Here is a 20,150-nt window from a genome sequence, read left to right on the forward strand (position 1 = left end):
TTACATTGTTTTATTAATACATCACTGAATAGAATCTGACCCATCCCTTGACTTCTGTATGTGCAGCACTCTCACCATGGATTAATTAATGAGGAAAAAACCTCATTAATAGAATCCAGAAATTTTACTACTAGTTAAAGGTTTGAATACTCTAACGCCTACTAGAATACAATGCTTTTAAAATAAGATTTATTCAACATTTGGAGAAAAAAAATTGTTTAATAGGGCTCATAGTTATCATTTGGCCATAAGACAAAATTATTGAGTCAAAAAAGTGTTTCTTGATGAGAAAAGAGTTCTTTTTTTGTATGAAAAACCTGAAATTAAGAAAGAGCTCCATTATTAATAGTCATTTAATAACACAAACTATTTCTTAGAGTAATAACTCAGAGGAATAGGCAATAAAGCATTCATCAGAGAAATAAAGTGAAACATTTCATATACATTTACATTTCTCTTTATCTTTAAAAGACTGGCATTAGGATATTTTTCTCCAAGTCAATATTTCTTCTTAAAGCCCACCAACCCATAGTGATCCGTCCAACTTCTGATCCTATAACATTATCTGTAGAACTCAAATAGCAATTATCTAAAATCAACTCTTAATGCAGGTTATGTTTTTTTGTATGAATTCTATCTCTCCAAAATAGAATGTGAGGTCTTGAAGGGTAGGCACTGTGGTTTTTAATTTTTGTGATCTTTTGCTCGTGGAACACTAGAAATACATTTCTGTCTATGTCCATTTTAAGTCATTCTATCCTTTCTCTCAATCCTGTAACTCTTTTCTTATATTTTCCCTAATCTAGAGGTAGTTTCATGTTCTAAAGCTTTTTTTTTTTATTTCAACAAAAGTAAATTCACTGCAACATGTAGCTTTTTAGGGTTAATTTTTAAATTGCTATATTATCTGAAGACATCATCACAATCCATACAACGTCAACTGTACACCCACACTGCATAGACAAAATTACAAAATCACAAAATTACAAAATTGGATCCATCGGCCCTAAATGCAGAGCATTCTTTTTTATGTACTATCTCAGACTAAACATTATAATGTTATACAACTTACCATTTTCAGTAAAGCTTTTTGCTTATACAAAAGCATACAAGTTATTAACAAAACAAATAATGAGACAAAAGCAAATGGTATCAAGAAAAATAACAAGGTTTCCCTCCATATGTCACCTAGGTGAAAATCACAAAAAAAGGAAAGAGTTAGATGTTTGCAATTATTTTTGAAACTGATTTTATAAATAATCTGGTAAATAGTGAAAAACTGAGTTTAACTCAGAAACTTCTGCCATCTTTGCCAGAGCATAGATACCACAGTTATGTTTGAGTATAGCATTCTTTTCATTTGTGTACTCTTTATATAGAACAATTACCTTACTGAACTGTGACATTTCTACATTTCACTTAGAAAAATAACTCCCCAAAGCCTAATTCTTATTATCTGATATGACTTTGTTTAAAATTTGACCTTGTAAATTTTTCGTAGGAAAAAAAATGAGAAAAAAATAGCCAAATGGTTGAATAAACATATGTATCACTTAACTCTCAATAAGTCAAATGTTTATATCATATAATGCTGTAGTGAACAAGAGTTGATCTTCAATAAAAGTCCCTGTGTGAATAATGCAACTAGTCTTTAAAGGTCATGTTTTTAAAGTTGTCTCATATTTTAGTAGCTAAAGAGATGTTTTTATTTTCTTTTAGAGATGAAGTTCTAATGGTTTTTCTGCATAGCAAAAAAAATGAGCAATTGCTAGACAAACTTGAAAAAGTAGACAAAGTCTGTCCTTCCAAACTAATATCTCTTACTTGTTTTGAAGTAGTAGTACAGAGCATCCTGAATCCTAGGCCCATACTTATACTTAAACCTACTCCCAACCTCTCCTATTTCTTTGCCTTATTCTCTTAGGATCTTATCTTCTACTAAGTCAAATTTATATGGTCAATTCAGTTAAGATTTGCAAGGATATAATTCAGAGAAATGACTAATAATTTAAGTTTCTGGCATGCAAAATTAACAGTGGGAAAGCAGGCTTCTTTCCTAGGGTTCCAGTTGCTTTCCCTAGATAGAGAGTCAACCCTAGAGAAGATATAGTTTCATTTAAAAAAAATATTATCCTATTGTTCTATACCTCAAAACATCCAATAAGAGATACTAAAAAACTAAGACTACGGGCATCTCAAGAAATTCTTTTTTCCTAATCTCAAAGTTATTAAGATTTTACCAAAGATATCCATCAGGGAAAAAGAAATCTCAGCCATCAATATCATGTTTAGCACTGTATGTAAAATACATAAAAGGATGTATTTATGTATTTAAAGTGGATATCCACTTTAAACTATGCACTGACCAATGACAAGATGTAATTTAGGACATGACTTTTTCAATGTTAGTTCCATAGAGTAACCAGATCTCTTACAGCAGTGACAAAATGAAAAATGTAGAATCAATAAGTGTTTGTTCTGATGCAATATATCTCTTAGTTTATTAAGTTCTCCCTCTATCTGCCTATTGTTTCTCCATGGCCTTTAATGATTACATGATATAGTTGGTATCTTTGTTTATTGTCTATCTCTACTCAACTTGGGAACAAAACAAATTTTGTGAAGACAGGGATTTTTTTTTCTGCTATATCTCACATGCCTAAAAAAGTCTAACACATAATTGGTGCTTAATAAATATTTGATGAACAAAAGAAAACAATGATTCCATTATATTAGTAGGGAGATAATAGCGACACAGCAATTTTAGTATAATGGAATAACATGAAAGGAGATGAATGATTGAGAGGAATGCAACTATCTGTCTGTATCTATATATGTATATGTATGTACATATCTATATACCTGAAAGAGAAATGATAAGTTAATTTAATTTCAAATAATTATTAGTTATCTTTATTGATAAAGCTAGTTTACTGTGAAAAACAATAATTTTTTGCCTCACTCTCAAGCCTTTTTAGTTTATGTTATTTAAATATGTCTTTTACCATAAGTCTCTTTAAATTAGTGTTACAAGTGAATGGAATATGCATTTTACTGATGATTACATTAGAAAAATATTCATTAGACATAGTACTAGACACTTAAAAACCAGTGTATGCTGATCGATCCTGGATTTAAAATTTTGGTTCTTTTAAAAATTGAAAGCATAGGAAAATATTGTTAAAATGGGCTCCACCTTAAAAAGAACTAGCATGTTCTTTTTATTGAGAAAAAAACAAGAATGTTCACAATAGAACTATAACAAGACCTCAAATAGTTTAACTGCTCTTAGTTAAAACTGAATATTATATTTTCCATAAATCTATGTTAAATTGAAATGCTTGCTAATTTATCTTCTCTGATTATAGACTACAGGAAAGAGCCTTTTGATTTCCATAAATATAAAATACACGGAAAGAACATTAATTTTGCTTACAAATAGCTCTAATTATTTAGTTAATGTTCATACCTTGCCAGCATTGTTTATCACTCCATTCACTCCAAATTCCACTATCTGAGCAATAAATATTCACTCTGCTTCTCACTAAAAAGCATAATTGTTGGCTTTTATTTGATGTTCTTGTGATATATATTTCATTTTCAAATGTGGGAGTCTGAAAACCAAGGAAAAAATAAGATGCCATTATTTGATGTAATTGCTGCTAGACCAATCCTATTTCTTTTGTCACTTTCAAAGTGGGTTTTGTTACATAAAATATATGCATCAAATGATTAAAAAGATATATACTAAATTCCTAGCAATGATTATCTCTGTATAGTGGGTTACTTTTTTATTCTCATTTTATCTTCCTTTCCTTATCTATATTCTTAAATTTTTCTATAGTGATAATGGATCAGTTGTAGTAAAGGGCATGTGTGACAGGACAAAATTCCTAGGTAGTTTTGTTGTTTATGACACCCAGTATTTATATTTATCTCAAATTTCTCAGATTCCATAAACTTGAAAATGCTACATACACTGAATTAAACAAAAAGACAGAGCCATCACAAATTTTGTTTCTATGAAAACTATAAAATTCATAAACATAAAGCTTTTTTTTTTCCTTATTCTTGTTCTGGTTAACTGTCATAATACCTGAGTAGCAGTGATCAGGAATTGGCATGAAACTACCCTTTCAGATATGAGAATACACAAGGTTGGATGATTTCAAAGGAAAAAAAATCACTGAAGAGATTACTTCAATTTTATATTTCAAAGAGTGGAAGAGTGTTTCTCATCCAAAATAACAACTTTACTTTTGTTGTAACTTTTCTTGGGAACCAGCATAATGTAATATAGGTGAAAGTGTACTGGGAATAAGATCTCAATTCTAATTTTAGTTATGTAGTTTGACTGTAAATCAATTCACTTCCTTGGGACTTGTAAATCAGCTCAACTCCCTGTTTTTTCATCTGTTTATGGTATGAATTAATTAGAACTAATGCCTCACTTACTTATCTCCACCACTTTCTGAGTTAGAAACTAATACATAAAATTAACATATAATAATGTGGGGAGCAGTCTTGCAACCATTACCTACTTCCCCAGTTAGCCCCTTTCCCTGCTACAAGCAATTCTTGGGTAGCCCTGCCAGACTCTAATTTTGACTTGATGGTTGTTCCTCAACAAGTGATTTTTATGTTTGTTTGTGTTTTTTGTTTTGTTCTCTTTTTTACTTGAGCCATCTTCATAATCCATCTTATGCACACACTTGGCAACTTTAATTTATTGACACAATATTGGACACGAGTTGCTAGATTATCTTTAAGGTCCTATGTAGCTTTAAAATTGGTATGATTATACTCTCAGACTGTAAAAATCTTTCTTTCGTCCATTAGATTATTTAATTTGCTGGAAATTAAACTAGGATAACTGTCATGTTCTAGTCCTCATGTGGATAGCAACTGATTGATTCTCATGTTTGCTATTTTATTTAAAAGCTATGTTTATGATTATCCCAAATAAATGTAATGTTCATACCACCAAAGTAGTATCATCTTCTGTGAACTCAATTTCATAAATGAAACACTTTGCTGGAGTAGGTCCTATAGGTATGCTCCATTTCAGGTTAATTTCTTCTGAATTCTTCACAATAATACTAAGATAGTCTGGTGGTGAAGGTTTAACTGAAAAGAAAAAGGAAACCTTTTAACATGGAGGTAACTGAAGTTTAGCAGTAACCATAACCAGTAGTTAGGGAAACTTAGTAACCTAAGCCTCCAGCATTAGTCAGGTGGCTTGAGACTATTCTCTATGACGTGAATTAAAATCAAAGTTGCTTACTAACCAAGTTTAGTTAATTAAGAAATTGAGTTTTTGTGGAAATTATTTTTTAATAAGTCATCTACTGACACATATTTAAGCCCAAGATAAAAGTTAGATGATCTAAATCATCATAGCCATTTTTTTTTTCATTTTGTAGTGAAGAGAAGCAGAATAAGCTGCCCCAAAATATGCCACTTTGGCACGTGGATTATTTTGAGCTGAAGACCATCAAGACTCAAAAGACTCAGGAAAAGTTTTCTTTCTTTTTATTTCTTTTTCTTTATTTTTTTTTACCTCTGCCTTAATTCACTAAAAGAATTTAAAAAGAGGACATGGTCCAGGAAGAAAGCTATCATCAGTGATAACTACAAAAGAGTATGGGCTAGGTGGGGTAGGCTGGGAGGAGCTGGCAGAGCATGTTTGTTCAAATTTTTCTCTGTGTCCTATTGTCTCTGCATGGCATGACAAACATCTTTTTACCAAACATTTGTTCTTCCCATCTTCCTGTGAACTACTTTCCTTCCCTTTGAAGTTCTAGACCCCTACCCTCTTGTTCTTAGCTCAGGATGGCACATAAGCTTCAATTGCCTGGTTGCCTTTGGACCTTTCTTGTCTATGTGAGGCTTCCATATAGACAAAATAAAATTTGATTTTCTCTTATTAATCTCACTTATGTCAATTTAGTTATTATACCAGACAAAAGAACCTAAAAAGGTAGAAGAAAAGTTTTTAGCCCCTACAGTAGCATTAGGAACAATTACCACAACCATAACTACCACTATTTTTTTATTAATAGCTAACACTTTTTTTGAACTTATGATATGTCAGACACTGATCCAGGGACTTTACATAAAAAAATTCATTCATATCTCATAATAAATTTATGAAGTGGTCCTTTATTAACTTCATTTTACTCATGAGGAAATTGAAACAAATGTTAAAAGTAACTTGCCCAAAGTCATATAACTAGAAAGTGGTAAATCCAAGATTCAGGCCCAGATATGGCTGACTCTAGAATCTGTCATTGTCATAATTGTTACAGCTGAGAACTCAGACTTAGAAAATATCCAAGCATTTGCTTATTGAAGACTGGAAGTAAGTGATTCCATAATTACTCTATCACTAACACTAGACAATAATACTATATAACAGACCAACTTTTGAAGCTGAGAAATAGAGTTTGAGTTCTAAATGAAAGTGACATTTTACCCTTCATTCAATTCCTTATCTTCCAAACTTTTATATTTAATAAGAGCTTCCTCATATGCTTTGTTGGCCCTCATTTTTCTGGCTTTGCATTTCAGTAGGTATCTCTTTCTCTATATCCCTATATCTTTATCTCTATGTCTATCTCTATGTCTATCTCTTCTCTTCCATGTGTTTGTAAACGGCTTAAACTAGGAACATCTTGAAGCTGCTTGTTTACCTCACCTATATCTTGAAGCTGAAAAATGAAATAGCTGGGTCTGATAAGCTGGGATTTTGATGATCCATTAACACAGATGTAGAAATCTTTATAGTCTGGTGACTCCAAATAGGGAAACCTGCATCCAATATTTTTTCCATTACTCTTGATGTAATCAACACATTGTAATGCATGGTCCAAGCCTTCATACCTATAAAAAAAGTTTTGTAAGAATTGTTTTAATGATACATTCTTGTATCATGAAGTCCGATTTCCAATTATCTTAAGATATCAAGTGAATTAAAAATTATTTAATAACACGCCACATTTATTAAGTACTAACTATGTCCCAGATCTTATAACAATTGCTAGGGATACCACAGTAAGGAAGATTAAAAGATAATGCAAGGTTAGGCAGACTCACCAACAGGACTCGTGAATCAAATAACAAGATTCCTATTAAGGAAACCAGGGACTTATATAGATAATCTTGGATGATATTGTCTTTCTTTCCTATTTTTTTTATTATTAAAGTATAGCTGGCTCACAATATTATATTACTTTCAGGTGTACAAATTTTTATACCTTACAAAGTGATCATCATGATATATCTACTAACCAGATGTCACCATAAAAAGTTATTACAATATTATTGACTACATTCCCTATGCTGTACACTACATTGCTTATTTATTTTATAATTGGAAGTTTGTACCTTTTATTCCCCTTCACCCATTTCTCCAGCCCCCTCTCCTCTGGCAACCCTCATGCACTCTCGGTGAGATTATAAATTGGTGCATTCACAATGAAAAACGGTATGGATGTTCCTCAAAAAATTAAAAATAGAACTACCATATGATCCAGCAATTCCACTACTGGATATTTATATAAAGAAAATGAAAACATTAATTAAAAAAGACATATATACTTCTATGTTCATTACAGCATTATTTACAATAGCTAAGATATGGAAGCAACCTATGTGTCCATCAATAGATGACTGAATAAAGAAGATGTGAGATACATATATTATATATATGGAATATTACAATGAAATATTATTTAGCAATAAAAAAAGAATGAAATCTTGTCATTTGCAAAAACACTTATGCTAAGCGATACTACCTTTTTTATATTATACTAGAAAACTTATATTTGAAGAAAGCAGATTTAAAAGCAGATTTACAAAATATTATTATATTTAATAAAACAAATGAAACTTCTTGACTGATACAGTACACATCAAGAGATCAACTTCAGAAAAGTCAACGGGGGTCAAAAAGAAAAAAAAAGGAACTATTTGGCAAGTAAATATCTAATTTCCCTTTCTCTTAGACAAGAAATGTTACCATATCATTGAAAGTTTTATTCCCATAAAACTAATGAGAATTAAGGGGGACTTCCCTACTGATTTCCAAAGCAACAAATACCTCATTTATTTTCCTAAAGAAAAGCTTGCAATGCAAAATGTGGCATTATCTGTAAAAGCAGCCAAAATCCCTTTTGAAATGTGGCCAATCTAGCAGCTGGTAAGATACTGGTAAAAATATCTGGATTCTACAGAATTCACTTCTTGCCAAGTATTTTTTACTTTAGGCAGAATTTGCAAAATTGTAGTATCTTGGTTAATTCACCTGATTAGAGTTTGAGAGACTTGAGTTCTAGGTTTGACTTTACACAAATTTACTTTGTGCCAGTGGGAAGCCCTTATATTCCATTTTTATGGTGTTAATATTTTCCCCTTACTACTTTACTAAAGTGAGAATAAAGTTATGTTAAACATGAAATGCAATGTACAAGAGGGCAGGAATTTTGTCTTATTCACACTTTTGTCCATTTTATCTAGAACAGTGTCAAGTATTTAATAATTGCTAAATATTTGTTGAATTAATGAGCAAAAAGTTAGACCTTAGAGATTGACACATCCAATTTCAGGTGAGGAAACTGAGACCCCAAAAACAGAAATCGCTTGTCCAAGACCACCAAGTGAAATGATGCCAGAGCGGGATTAGAAGCCAGTTAATAGGTTACATCTTATCACTTATTAGTATAATTTCCTAAAGAAATATGCCATGACAATTTGGGCTTGAAATTTACAAAGAGTAACACTTTTTCCTCTCTTGTTTTTTCTGTTATTTAATAAATGCAAAAGTTCTGATACTTATCTATCAATTTACCAATATCATCATCGTTGGTCTCATTCATTTAATGAATATTTAGTGATAATCTACTATGGGCATAGCACAGCAGAGATAGTCAAGAGGAATATAAAAAAATAATTCATGGCCACCAATCTCTTAAAAATTTAGAAGAGGAGACAAAGTATATATATTTGAGACAAAGTATATATATTTGAGACAAAGTATATATATACATATTATATATATATACATATATTATATATATATACTTTATATATATAATATATATATTTTATATATATATTTGAGACAAAGTATATATATTATATATATATTATATTATATATATATTTGAGACAAAGTATATATATATGATATATATATTATATATATTATATATATATTATATATATTATATATATATTTGAGACAAAGTATATATATATGATATATATATTATATATATAATATAATATATATATATAATATAATATATATATCATATATATATACTTTGTCTCAAATATATATATATAATAATATAAATTATAAATTATATATATATATAATTTAAATGTCATCTGGACAATAAGTAATAGTTTAGAAAAAAACTGAACAGAAGTTGTGATCAGTAAATGGTTAAGGAAATTTAATACCAAATAGGCCTTGGAGGTTGGATAAGAGTTGGTGAAAGAGAGAGCCAGAGGGCATTCCAGATAGCAATGTACACAAAGGCATAAAAAAGCATAACATGGGTGAGAAAAAAATGTAGAGATTGGTCTAAATGGAGTGGAACATTCACAGTGGTGATAGTAGAAAGTAATATTGGAAGACAGTGATACAATGAGGCAAAGACTTGAATGGCAGTCCAGATTTTTATCCTGGAGGCAATGAGTAGTCCTTGAGATTTTTGAGCAAAAGAATGGCATATGAATATAGCAGTATAGGAATATAAATCTGGCTACAGTGTGAAGATAAATAGGAAAGGGAGAGATTGGAAACAAAGAGATCATCATCTGGGCTATGGCAATCATCCAGGTGTGGAATGAGGTGAGTCTAAAATGGAGTTCTTACAGAAGAGGTGGGAGGTGAAGAACAGATGTATGACCTTGCAAAGGAGTGTCAGAACATAGTGATCAATGTTATCATGAAACAATTAAGGAATAAAAGAAGCAGAAAGTTCAAAATGGCTTTAAGTTTAAAAGCCTCAGTGATAGTCAACAAAGATAAGAAAATTAGAAAAATGATCAGGTTTTAATAAGTATCTGCTTTTTTAAAAGACAAAAATCAAAATACGCCAATTTTTAAGTTATAACTCCATCTATCTAAGGGATACAAAATTTAATCTAGTATAGAAACAGTGATTGAACCACCCATAGAGTACCTTCCAGTAGCTACAGCCAAAACCTATTTATTCCCATTGAAAACTCAAAATAATTGTAAACAACCTTCATCATAAATACAACTCTGAAAAATATAATATATTTAATTAAATGAAAATACAGTTATTCATACTATGGATTAATTTTGATAGATATTTTCCTAATATGGAATTCTTACTATAAAAATACTTACCAGTAAAACAAGTTGTAATTGGTATCAAAGTGGACACCCATCCCAAGTTTCCAAGAGCAGACTAAATATTCCCAGTTGTAATATATACAATCCATATCCCGAATTTTAGTTTCCAGATTTCCTAAGGAATGAATCAACTGTGAATGCTTAAAAGGCATGATGATGAATCATTTGGGAAATCGCTATGCAATTTTACTTTATCTCCTTTGACCTCTCCATTTAATTTAGCAATCAACACAATCAGGAATATTCCAAAAGGAAGTTGTTGGAAATCACTTCATTGTAAGTGGGGCATGCAAAATCGAAAACATTTGAGGACTCATTTACTAGTGTAAGTACTAGTGTAAGCATATGCAAAAGTACTAAATTAATAATTCCAGGGTGCTCTGAACAGTTGAACAAATGCTCGCATTTGTTGGTCTCATTATTTATTAATATGACCCCAAAATTGGGAACTATATTAGCCTAATAAGATGTAGGTTTTGCCAAATGTATTTGTCGATTTAAAGAATTCGAGGTGGCCAGTCACCCACTCTTAAGAAGGATTCTATTTTGTGCCACACTCTCAATTGTACAATACAATCTCATGTATAAGAATTAAAGGACTTATTCAAGATATGGATTTTTCTGACAGTATTAAATGTGAAATGAGAGCTTTGTTTTAACCTTGTGGTGATGTCGAATAAGTAGCTTCTGACCATGAACTTTGAACTGCAGATCCGTTTGTGCATTGCCCTTGCAGAAGCGTGTGTATCTTTGCTTCAACGCCTTTGTTAAGATCAAACCCGTCTTTATAATGCAGATTCTTAGTAATAATAGTCTGATAAAATGATAAGACAAAGGCAAGTTTATAAACAGTGATGGTATTATTAAAAGCCACATTCATAAAACTGAAGAATTCCCAATATCTAAGAAATCTCTCATGATTGTCTGATACTATGTCCCAGATATATTTCTGGGAGAACTCACTTCTGCATATTATATCATTTGATAAGATTATTTGAATCTTTTTTTACACTGTTTAAGTCTATATAACAACTTCTCTCATGGAAGACAGAACACCAAAATGGGTTAGACTTTCTTGCTATAACAAGCTCAGATTGTGTCAGATATTTTTGCATTTGAATCTTAACATCTCATTTAAAAAAAAAATTCTGGAAGAGAAAAAAAGCTCTATGGCAGGACTTAATCTATAACCAACTTGAAATCAAAAGACAATTTTCTCATTCCATATGCATATTACATGAAAAATGATTTATCACCTTTCAAATGTCATTTGACTTCTTCAGGACTCATACAAAGTAAAATCTTGGGAGTAACTGGAGAAAGCTAGACAAATTATGAGCTCCTAGAGGACTAAAATCATATATCGTTTATTCTTGTATTCTTGATACCTAGCAGAGTGCCTGATACAAAAAATGTTTCTCAATAAATGTTTGATTTAAATTATCCCTTGAAACCACCTAGCTGAATTGGAAAGGTAACAGAATTCTTGTACAACAAAAATCCTTAAATAAACATGCTTGTTGATTATGTAGTTAATAATTTAATAAACTTTTATTGAGTATTAACTATAATATATGCAAAAAAGTGTTCTATGGGGAGAGTACAAAGATAAATAAGACTTGATTCCTATAGAGAAAAAACTCACAGTCAAGTAGCATATATATGACCCATATATAGGTATATAAGTAACTATAAAATATGGTAAAATGTGTAAATACTCTTCGAACCCACTATCTATGGTACTAAGTAATGTTTTCCTAGACTTCCAATGATAGTCTTAATACTGAGTGGGGTGAAAATGAATGTGGCAGCTTGTTATATCTTAATAATAGCTATTAGGATATGGGAATCAGAGTAAACATTGACATCAGGAATCACAAGAAATTCCTAATAATCACTCTGATATCACAAACACATGTTTTACTTACCTTCCAGTTTTCACTATCAATATTTCTGTATTTTAATTCATATTCTATTGTGCATTCCTTAAAATTATCCAGAGACAGTGAAGGTTGCCATTGTAAATAGAGAAAACCTAAATATCCAGGATCCACTATCTCAAAATCCTGAGGGGGTTTAACTGAAATAAAATAAAAATATTTTTACTTTTTTACTTTATTTTATGACAAAAACTGCTAAATTTAGGTTACTTCCAATGTACATCACCGATGAATGGATAAACTGTGGTGCATCCATACAATGGAATATTATTCAGCCATAAGAAAGAATGAAGTACTGATACATGTTACGACATGAAGAACCTTGAAAACATTAAGCTAAGTGAAAGGAGGCAGTCACAAAAGACTTCATATTGTATGATTCCATTTATATTAAATATCCAGAATAGGCAAATCCATTGAGACAGAAAGTAGATTAGTGGTTGCCAGAGGCTGGAGAGAGAAGATACTGAATGGATATGGGGTTTTTTGGGGGGGTGATGTAAATATTTTGGAATTTGACAGTGGTGGCTGAATATATTCACTTTGTGAGTATACTAAAAACCACTGAACAGTTTGTTTTAAGGGGCGAGTTTTATATTATGTAAATTATATTTCAATAAAGCTGTTAAAAAATCTGAATTATTGCTGTATAGTTATCCTCTTCTTAATAAATCACATATGTAAAATGTGACATTGCCTAGCTAGGTACTACATTTTCACAGAAACTAGAAATTCAACATGGAGTTACCTTTGTGGTCATACAGACTATAACTTGGTCTAGGATGGGAACACTTTATTACATAAATTTCTCTAATAGCAAAAAACAAACAGTATTAATTCAGTGTTTACTATATCCATATAACATCATGGGGTGGGCGCGCGCGCGCGCACACACACACACACACACACACACGCACAAGCTAGAAAATATAATTACAATAGCTAAGTGCCTTAAGAATTAGGGGAACAGACAGATCTTGTTGGTCTATCCTGGTTAATTAAATCCTCTAATAAATTAAAGTTCAGAGCTATCCTTAGAGTATGGCAAACCAGGGCCGCTCTTTGGAAGGATTTAAGAATTATCAGCAGGCAGCTGAGTAGAATGACATCAAGAAACAACTCCTTTGATTTTGGAGGAGGAGGCAGTGGGAGGCAATAGCTCTCACATCTAGTAACTTAAAAAGCAACGAAAACAAATAAACAATAATTCTATAAATTTTCCTATAGGCAAATCTAGTAGTACTATACTATTACGCTCATGTTGACTTTCTGCTAATAATTTCCTCTCATTTTTACACGTTGTTTAATACTTCATAACACTTGAGGTGAGAAAAAGAATAAATACACAGGAAGAAATTGTGGACAAATTATAATTTGATGTGGGACCCCCTCCATGTACCAATTAAGAAGGTCTCCATTGAGGAAGAAATAGAAATCCTGTTGTTTCAACTTTTATGGTTAGAAATCTTTGTCACATGCATTGTTCTAATTACCTTTGGTAATAAGAATAGTTTATTAGACATGATTTAATAATTCTGTAATTATTTTTAAATTTTACTTTAAATTTCTGTGTATTTTTCTTATTTATCTAATTGTCTTAAAAGTTAAGGATAGAAGTAAGGAAAGTTCTAGTTAGTTGTGTACCAGGCAGTGAGGTTTCAAATAATTAGCCTATTCATTAGATAAGACTATATGAAATGTATGGAAAGTATCTTTCAGTCTAGCTTTTATGTCACAAAATGTTTATTATCATCAGTTACCTTATACATGAGGCTGGCTACTAAGAACATATCTTTTGTGCATGGATATCCTGAATTACTTCCAGTAACAATCCATCTCCTTGTGATGCATTTTCTTAGGGTAGGTTGAAAAGACAGTAAATATCCCTAATTTTAAAACTATTCCATTGTTGTTTTACCTTTTATTTCAGCATCTGAAGACAAAGTAGAGCCAAAAGCTGTGCAAATAAGAATGGCATATAGACATCTGATATCCAAATGAATGAAAGCCATTTCTCTAAGATCTAATACCTTGAAATTTTCACTCTAAGAAAAAAAAAATACATTTAACTTTATCTTACTTCAAATAACCAAATGACTAAATGTGATTGAAAATACATTTGGGAATTCTCTGCATGTTTTCTACCAAGAATTGGTAAAACCATGCCTCTCTGAACCATAGACACAGAAAAAAATCAAGTTTGGAACCAATATAATTAGAAAGGGAGGATTCTGGTCTCATACTTCCTATAAGAGTAAATCAAAGCAAAATAAAAACCTATATCGCTTCACCCCCAAACCCCGACTCCCACACTTTTCTATACACCACATGCTGTGGTCAAGATGGAATGACTTCAAATAACCTTCAGCCTGAAGACAGAGCCAGACCCACCAGAGTGTTCTTATTGGCTCACAGGGCCTAGCAACAAAGAAAACACACTGACACATATACTCTTTTCTGAAATAAGAAGTTTGAAAGTTATCTGACTATTGAGAATGTTTAGAACCTACGCCAAAGCCTCAGATAACTGAAAACTTTGCTCCATTTCTTCATAAATATTAAATCATTTTCTACTCTATTATCTATTCCACTCTTTACTGTGATTCCTGCATCAGTAAATGTTATTATCATCTTCCCAGTTGTCCAAACCAGAAACCTGGGAGTCTTCCTCAACTCTTTCCTCTCCCATCCAATCTCACAATTATCACTACAATATATAGCAAGGATGATCTTTCTAAAATGCAAATCTGAACTTATTAGCCCTTTCTTAAAACAGCACTTCACCACCACAGAATACAACTCAATTTTTTTAATCATTGAAGAATATTGCTTTTATGATCAAAACTTAAAGGATTTGTATCTCCACATACCTACTCAATCAAAAAAACACTCTTCTTTCAAAGAAAATCTCTACTCCAAGTTCTACATTTCTCTTTGAGTCTATATTCCTGGAAACAACAATTTCACAGGAAGTTAAGAATTAAAGGTCACTCATCCCAACATTCAGGGACAACCTTTCTTTTTCTCCTACATAAATTTATTAATCAGGGCAGACCCTCTCCTCCTGCCCCACCCTCATCATCCTACCTGGTCCATCTGCAATGTTCTAATGTTGGTAGGCTTCTATTATTACGTAATAGAATCTTGAAATCAAATTGTTAGAGCCAGCAAGTATATCAGAGACAATGTTAGTCCAATCCTCTTTTATATATTAGGAAGTAAAACTCAGACTTGCCCAAGATTACATAGCAAGTTAGTGACAGAGCTGGGAGTAGGACAGAGAAATTATTCCCAGTCCAGTTCACTTCCACCCTACTATACTGGATCTCACACGTTTAACTCAGGATTATGAAAGATTTTTCTCTGGGACTCCAGTATTTAAGTCTTCCTTCAATTAGCTGGCCAAGCTGAATCAACACAATGCTATTTTTTTCTATGTCTCATAAACTTGTAAGAGGATACCATTTCTTTTACTGAGGTCCAACAAATCTCTCTCCTCAATTCCTCCCTCCCCATTCGCCAGTCTATTGCTGCCCTCTAAAGCATCTTTAAGTAGTGAGTAGGTTTGGCCAACAGAAGGCCACAGATCTTCCACAGAGTTGCTCTCATAAATTGAGATGAACACACTGGTTACTTTTGGATCCAAGGCAATAGGTCTGACCAAAGAGAAATCTTTCCATACTACCTATAGAGACTAAGACAATCAGGCTTCCCTTAATATACTCTCATAAAGATCTTAAAGTTCTCTTTCCCTTATCAATCTGTACTTAAATATTTCATAGCCCTATGTCATATATAACATAAATACTAAGTAAAGAGTTAAAAATCACTTGTTTCTATTATATTTATAAGCCACTGAAATTTGACTCTGGCTATCAAATACATTTCCTGGATCAGCCCAATACATTTAAACAAAGGTAAGAAATGAGATAGCTGGCTTCCTGACACACTTATCTATAAACCCACAAAAGGAGTTCCTGAATTACACCTTTGATCTTACCTAGACTCCTTACTCAAATTCAGAATTATCACTAGTGCAGAGAGGTGCTTTATATACTATATGGTTTCAAGAAAGAACAGAGTTTTCACAAGGGGATAGAGGACCTGAAGACAAAGGGAAGTTGGGCGATGGAAATGCAGACCTAAGATTTAAAATAGTTTCTGATACACTCGCCACTCCAAACCCACAGTTAACAATGACTTATCTGATCTTAACTTCTCATTTTTAAAAATGAGAAAACACCCAGAATGGAAAGTGAGTTGTCCAAGCTCACACAACTTATTGGTGGCAAAACTAGAACTTAAAAACACTCTTTAAAGGCCTTTCCACTGACTAGCAAATAAACGTTCTTCTTATAATGAGTCTGCCCTGCACCTATCTTACCAGACGACTCACCGTGAACCTTCTCAGCTTATTGTCACCACTCAAACCATCAATCCCACCACAGAGTTTTATCATCATGACATTTTTGGCAGAGTAATAATTCAATAAACTTTCATTGGGCACCTAGTTTTGTTGCCAGATATTATTCCAGCCAAATCTTGTCAAATATACAAAGTGCAAGTGATAAGCCATAATATCTGTAATAATACTATCTCCTACTATTTATTCAACATTCATAGTGAATAAGCATTCAGTATCTCAGGCACTGCCCTGTGCTAAGCACATTATATACATTATTTCATGTAATACAGTCAGCCTTGGATATATGTACTATTTTTATTTCCATTTTAAAGACCAGAGGAGGTAACATAGAGATATCAAACAACTTCCACAAGTCACACAGACAATAAATGGTGAAGCTTAGATTTGAACCCAGTCTTATACCAGAGCCCTTGATGATAATCATTACACTTGGGCATTTTCCATGCCTAAGATCAATATGGAAAGCAGCTTCCTTTTTCTACCAATTCAGTTTTGAAAACACAACACTATTGCTTAGACAGTTTTCCACTGAGAATCTCTTTTGGAATGACAAGCTTAAAGCTATTTCCTGTTTTCAGCCTCACTTCCCCACTTCTTCAAAGCCAAGCTAGGCTGGGATAATCCTTGAATTATTGGAGAAACTCCAGGTACTTACCAATAATATGGTTTCTCAAAAAAAAAAAAAAGATTATCAAGAGCAATTATCACAGGTCCTCTTTTTTTCTCTTGTCCATTTTAGAGACATTTATAGAATTTATAATATTTCTCCTCCTGCCTGATAATCAAGCACACTAGCACACTAAAAAAAAAATAATAGGTGTTCCTGAAACAGCCAGTAGCCAGGATACAGATTCCACAAGTCACAAAATAGGGGAACTTATGGCTGGGGCTAAAAGCCATCTAAAGCAAATTTAGAATCACAGCAAGGTGTTGTAAAAGCTGACAAGACTAATTAATCTTTTAAGATATATAGCTGAGGAGCTTGTTATCATAAAAGGCACAATGGTATAAGTATCAACCTGGATTTCAGCCCTGCATCAACCATTAATATGCTCAGAAGTAAATTATACATCAATTTCCATTCATAAAATAGAGATAATGAAACAAGCTTGGCAGATTTGTGTTGAAGATTAAATGAAATAACGTATATTAAAGTGCTATGAGAATAGTAATTTTCTCTATATACTTGAGAGGGGTTTGGTTCTGTGCACTTTGCCACTAAGCAAAGACTTGAAAATAATTTGCTCCAACCTATACGTTTGCACCTACTAATTCGGCAAAATTGACCTGAGACTTGATAACTAGACACTTAATATTAAACTCCAACTTTCAACACTCTTGTTATTAAGACCTTTGTCTTAATAACAATAATTTCTTACATTTGTTTAGCTTTTCATAGTTTACAAGAATTTATTGAATTATTTTTACAAATCTTCAAGTACATAATGGTGATATTGCATATTTGCAATCAGTAAAACTGGGGCTTAGAGGAGTGATGTAATTTGTATAAGATACCACAGATAGTATAATCTGTACTGAAAGAAAAGTTTAAAAAAGAAAAAGACAGAAAAATGTTGTGAGACTAATAATTCAGTCATCTACATAATATAGTTTTGTAGAAAATTTTCTTCTCTACATTGACAAAGAAGAAAAAAGTTTCTTCCAAAGTACTTGAAATGACCACAGGTTCTTGTTTCATTTATAAAAGCAGTGACCAAGTTACAGAGACAAATAATTATGTATTTGAAAATGATACATGGAGTTTTTCAATGTCACTAAAGTGGCTTCTAAAAAACCACCTAAAAGAAATATGGGCATGTTATTTCTGTTGTCACTGGGTTAAAAAAAAAATCAGTGCTATAAAATTTGATACTTTCCATTCACTTTATTTGAAATATCCAAAAATAGACAAAGCAATTATAATGTGGCTTGGAGAAAAGGAAAATGGGAAAATAAAGAAGTAGAGCTTGAGGAGAGAAAAATGAAGTAGTGTCGTTACAAAGGCTTAAATATTGTAAGTGAAATGATAAATTTATATGGCCTTGCATGAGAAGGAATTGATTAGATCTGGGCTCTACCACCAACTTTGCCAGACGATTTAGAAAATAATAATAATAGAGACAATAGTTTATTAAGCTCTAATCAGGTGTCAAGTTCTGTGTCAGGTGTTTGATATGAATTAGCTCAGTTAAGGTTCATCAACATTGATAGTTACCATTATGATTTATCCCAATATTACAAATGAGTCTTTTGAGACTTTAAAAGGTTAAGTAAATCACTCAAGCTCATAAAACTTAAGCAAGAAAAGATGTATATATCTGATTCTAAAGACTGTGCTCATTTTAACATATAATACTGTCTTTTAATTTCACTTTAGTGAAGCTCAAATTCCTCTCATATAATTATCCCAGAGATATCTTTTTTTTTTTCATCAGTTAATCTGCTGTGTATCCATCCACAGTTTCAGGATGTGACTCAAAAGCACTGGCTTCCTGAATAACTAATCTTATTTCAAGGAGATCATCCAACATGTACAAATGTCTATGCAGAGCTTCTGAAGTATGATCTTGACTCAGCATCATAATCAGCACGTCTTGAACCTGCCAGATCTTAAGGACTGACAACATGCTGAGATCAATACATGGCTAAATAATAGTGCAATCAGCTTATGAAACTGGTGGTGAGTCAAATCTAATTTAGATAATAACTAGCAAATAGTATGTCTTGCAATAGAGTCATTTATAAAGAATGATGATGACTTTGTGCACTTTCAAACACAAAAAAAGACTTAGAATCAGACAGATTCATCATGCTCACCACTAGTCAAGTGGTGTAAGTCATTTCCCACAAAAATATTCAAAGAAGTTAGGCACACATTAAATGATGAAAATCACTGTAGACAAATGAAATACAGGTAGGATCTCTTTTTAACAAACATCACTTTAACCTCATTATGTATAACATGATATTTTTGGGTCCCTGACAACATTACATACCAATATTATTTACTGATATTTATAAAATACGTTCAACACGTCTTATAAAACATAGGTAGTCATCTTATTCCATAATGTTTTAAAGATAGTTTACTGTATGACATACTGAGTTCATCCAGCTAACAAATTTCCTAAAGCACCATCAAAGCTAGAGAATTCAGTTTTGAATTACTATAGCAACTGCCAGATTAACAGTGTTAATTCATGAAGCAGTTTATACATTTCAGAATCTGTCCCTAATTTGAGCAGATCAGAGCTTTATTAGTTTATAATTTCATCAAACATATCACCAACATACTTTTACGACCCTTTTAAAAAAATCCCTCTAGATCATCAATTTTTTAACACAGATCAAATTATTATTAAATATGTCTTACATTCCATTCAAATGTAGT

At 32.0% G+C, this 20,150-nt stretch overlaps 1 protein-coding gene and 1 non-coding gene across 2 annotated transcripts in view; both read right to left on the bottom strand.

The window, feature by feature from the left end:
* Positions 1-266: 266 nt before the first annotated feature.
* The window catches only part of IL13RA2 (interleukin 13 receptor subunit alpha 2), a 34,281-nt gene continuing 14,397 nt past the window's right edge, over positions 267-20,150 (bottom strand). Inside the window, exons 2-10 of the mRNA XM_011386070.2 lie at positions 14,252-14,378; positions 12,322-12,473; positions 11,054-11,207; positions 10,388-10,508; positions 6,698-6,882; positions 4,982-5,127; positions 3,470-3,614; positions 1,073-1,188; positions 267-317 (exon numbers count right to left, since the gene is read on the bottom strand). Of these exons, the coding sequence (XP_011384372.1) occupies positions 267-317; positions 1,073-1,188; positions 3,470-3,614; positions 4,982-5,127; positions 6,698-6,882; positions 10,388-10,508; positions 11,054-11,207; positions 12,322-12,473; positions 14,252-14,345 (1,164 nt within the window). The 5' untranslated portion in view covers positions 14,346-14,378. The remainder of the gene's footprint in view (positions 318-1,072; positions 1,189-3,469; positions 3,615-4,981; positions 5,128-6,697; positions 6,883-10,387; positions 10,509-11,053; positions 11,208-12,321; positions 12,474-14,251; positions 14,379-20,150) is intronic.
* On the bottom strand, positions 11,404-11,527 carry LOC111734242. Its single transcript, XR_002778384.1, has one exon. It is a non-coding gene; the product is annotated as a small nucleolar RNA SNORA28 (small nucleolar RNA).

This window comes from Pteropus vampyrus, unplaced genomic scaffold, assembly GCF_000151845.1.
Source record: "Pteropus vampyrus isolate Shadow unplaced genomic scaffold, Pvam_2.0 Scaffold894, whole genome shotgun sequence".
Taxonomy (NCBI): domain Eukaryota; kingdom Metazoa; phylum Chordata; class Mammalia; order Chiroptera; family Pteropodidae; genus Pteropus; species Pteropus vampyrus.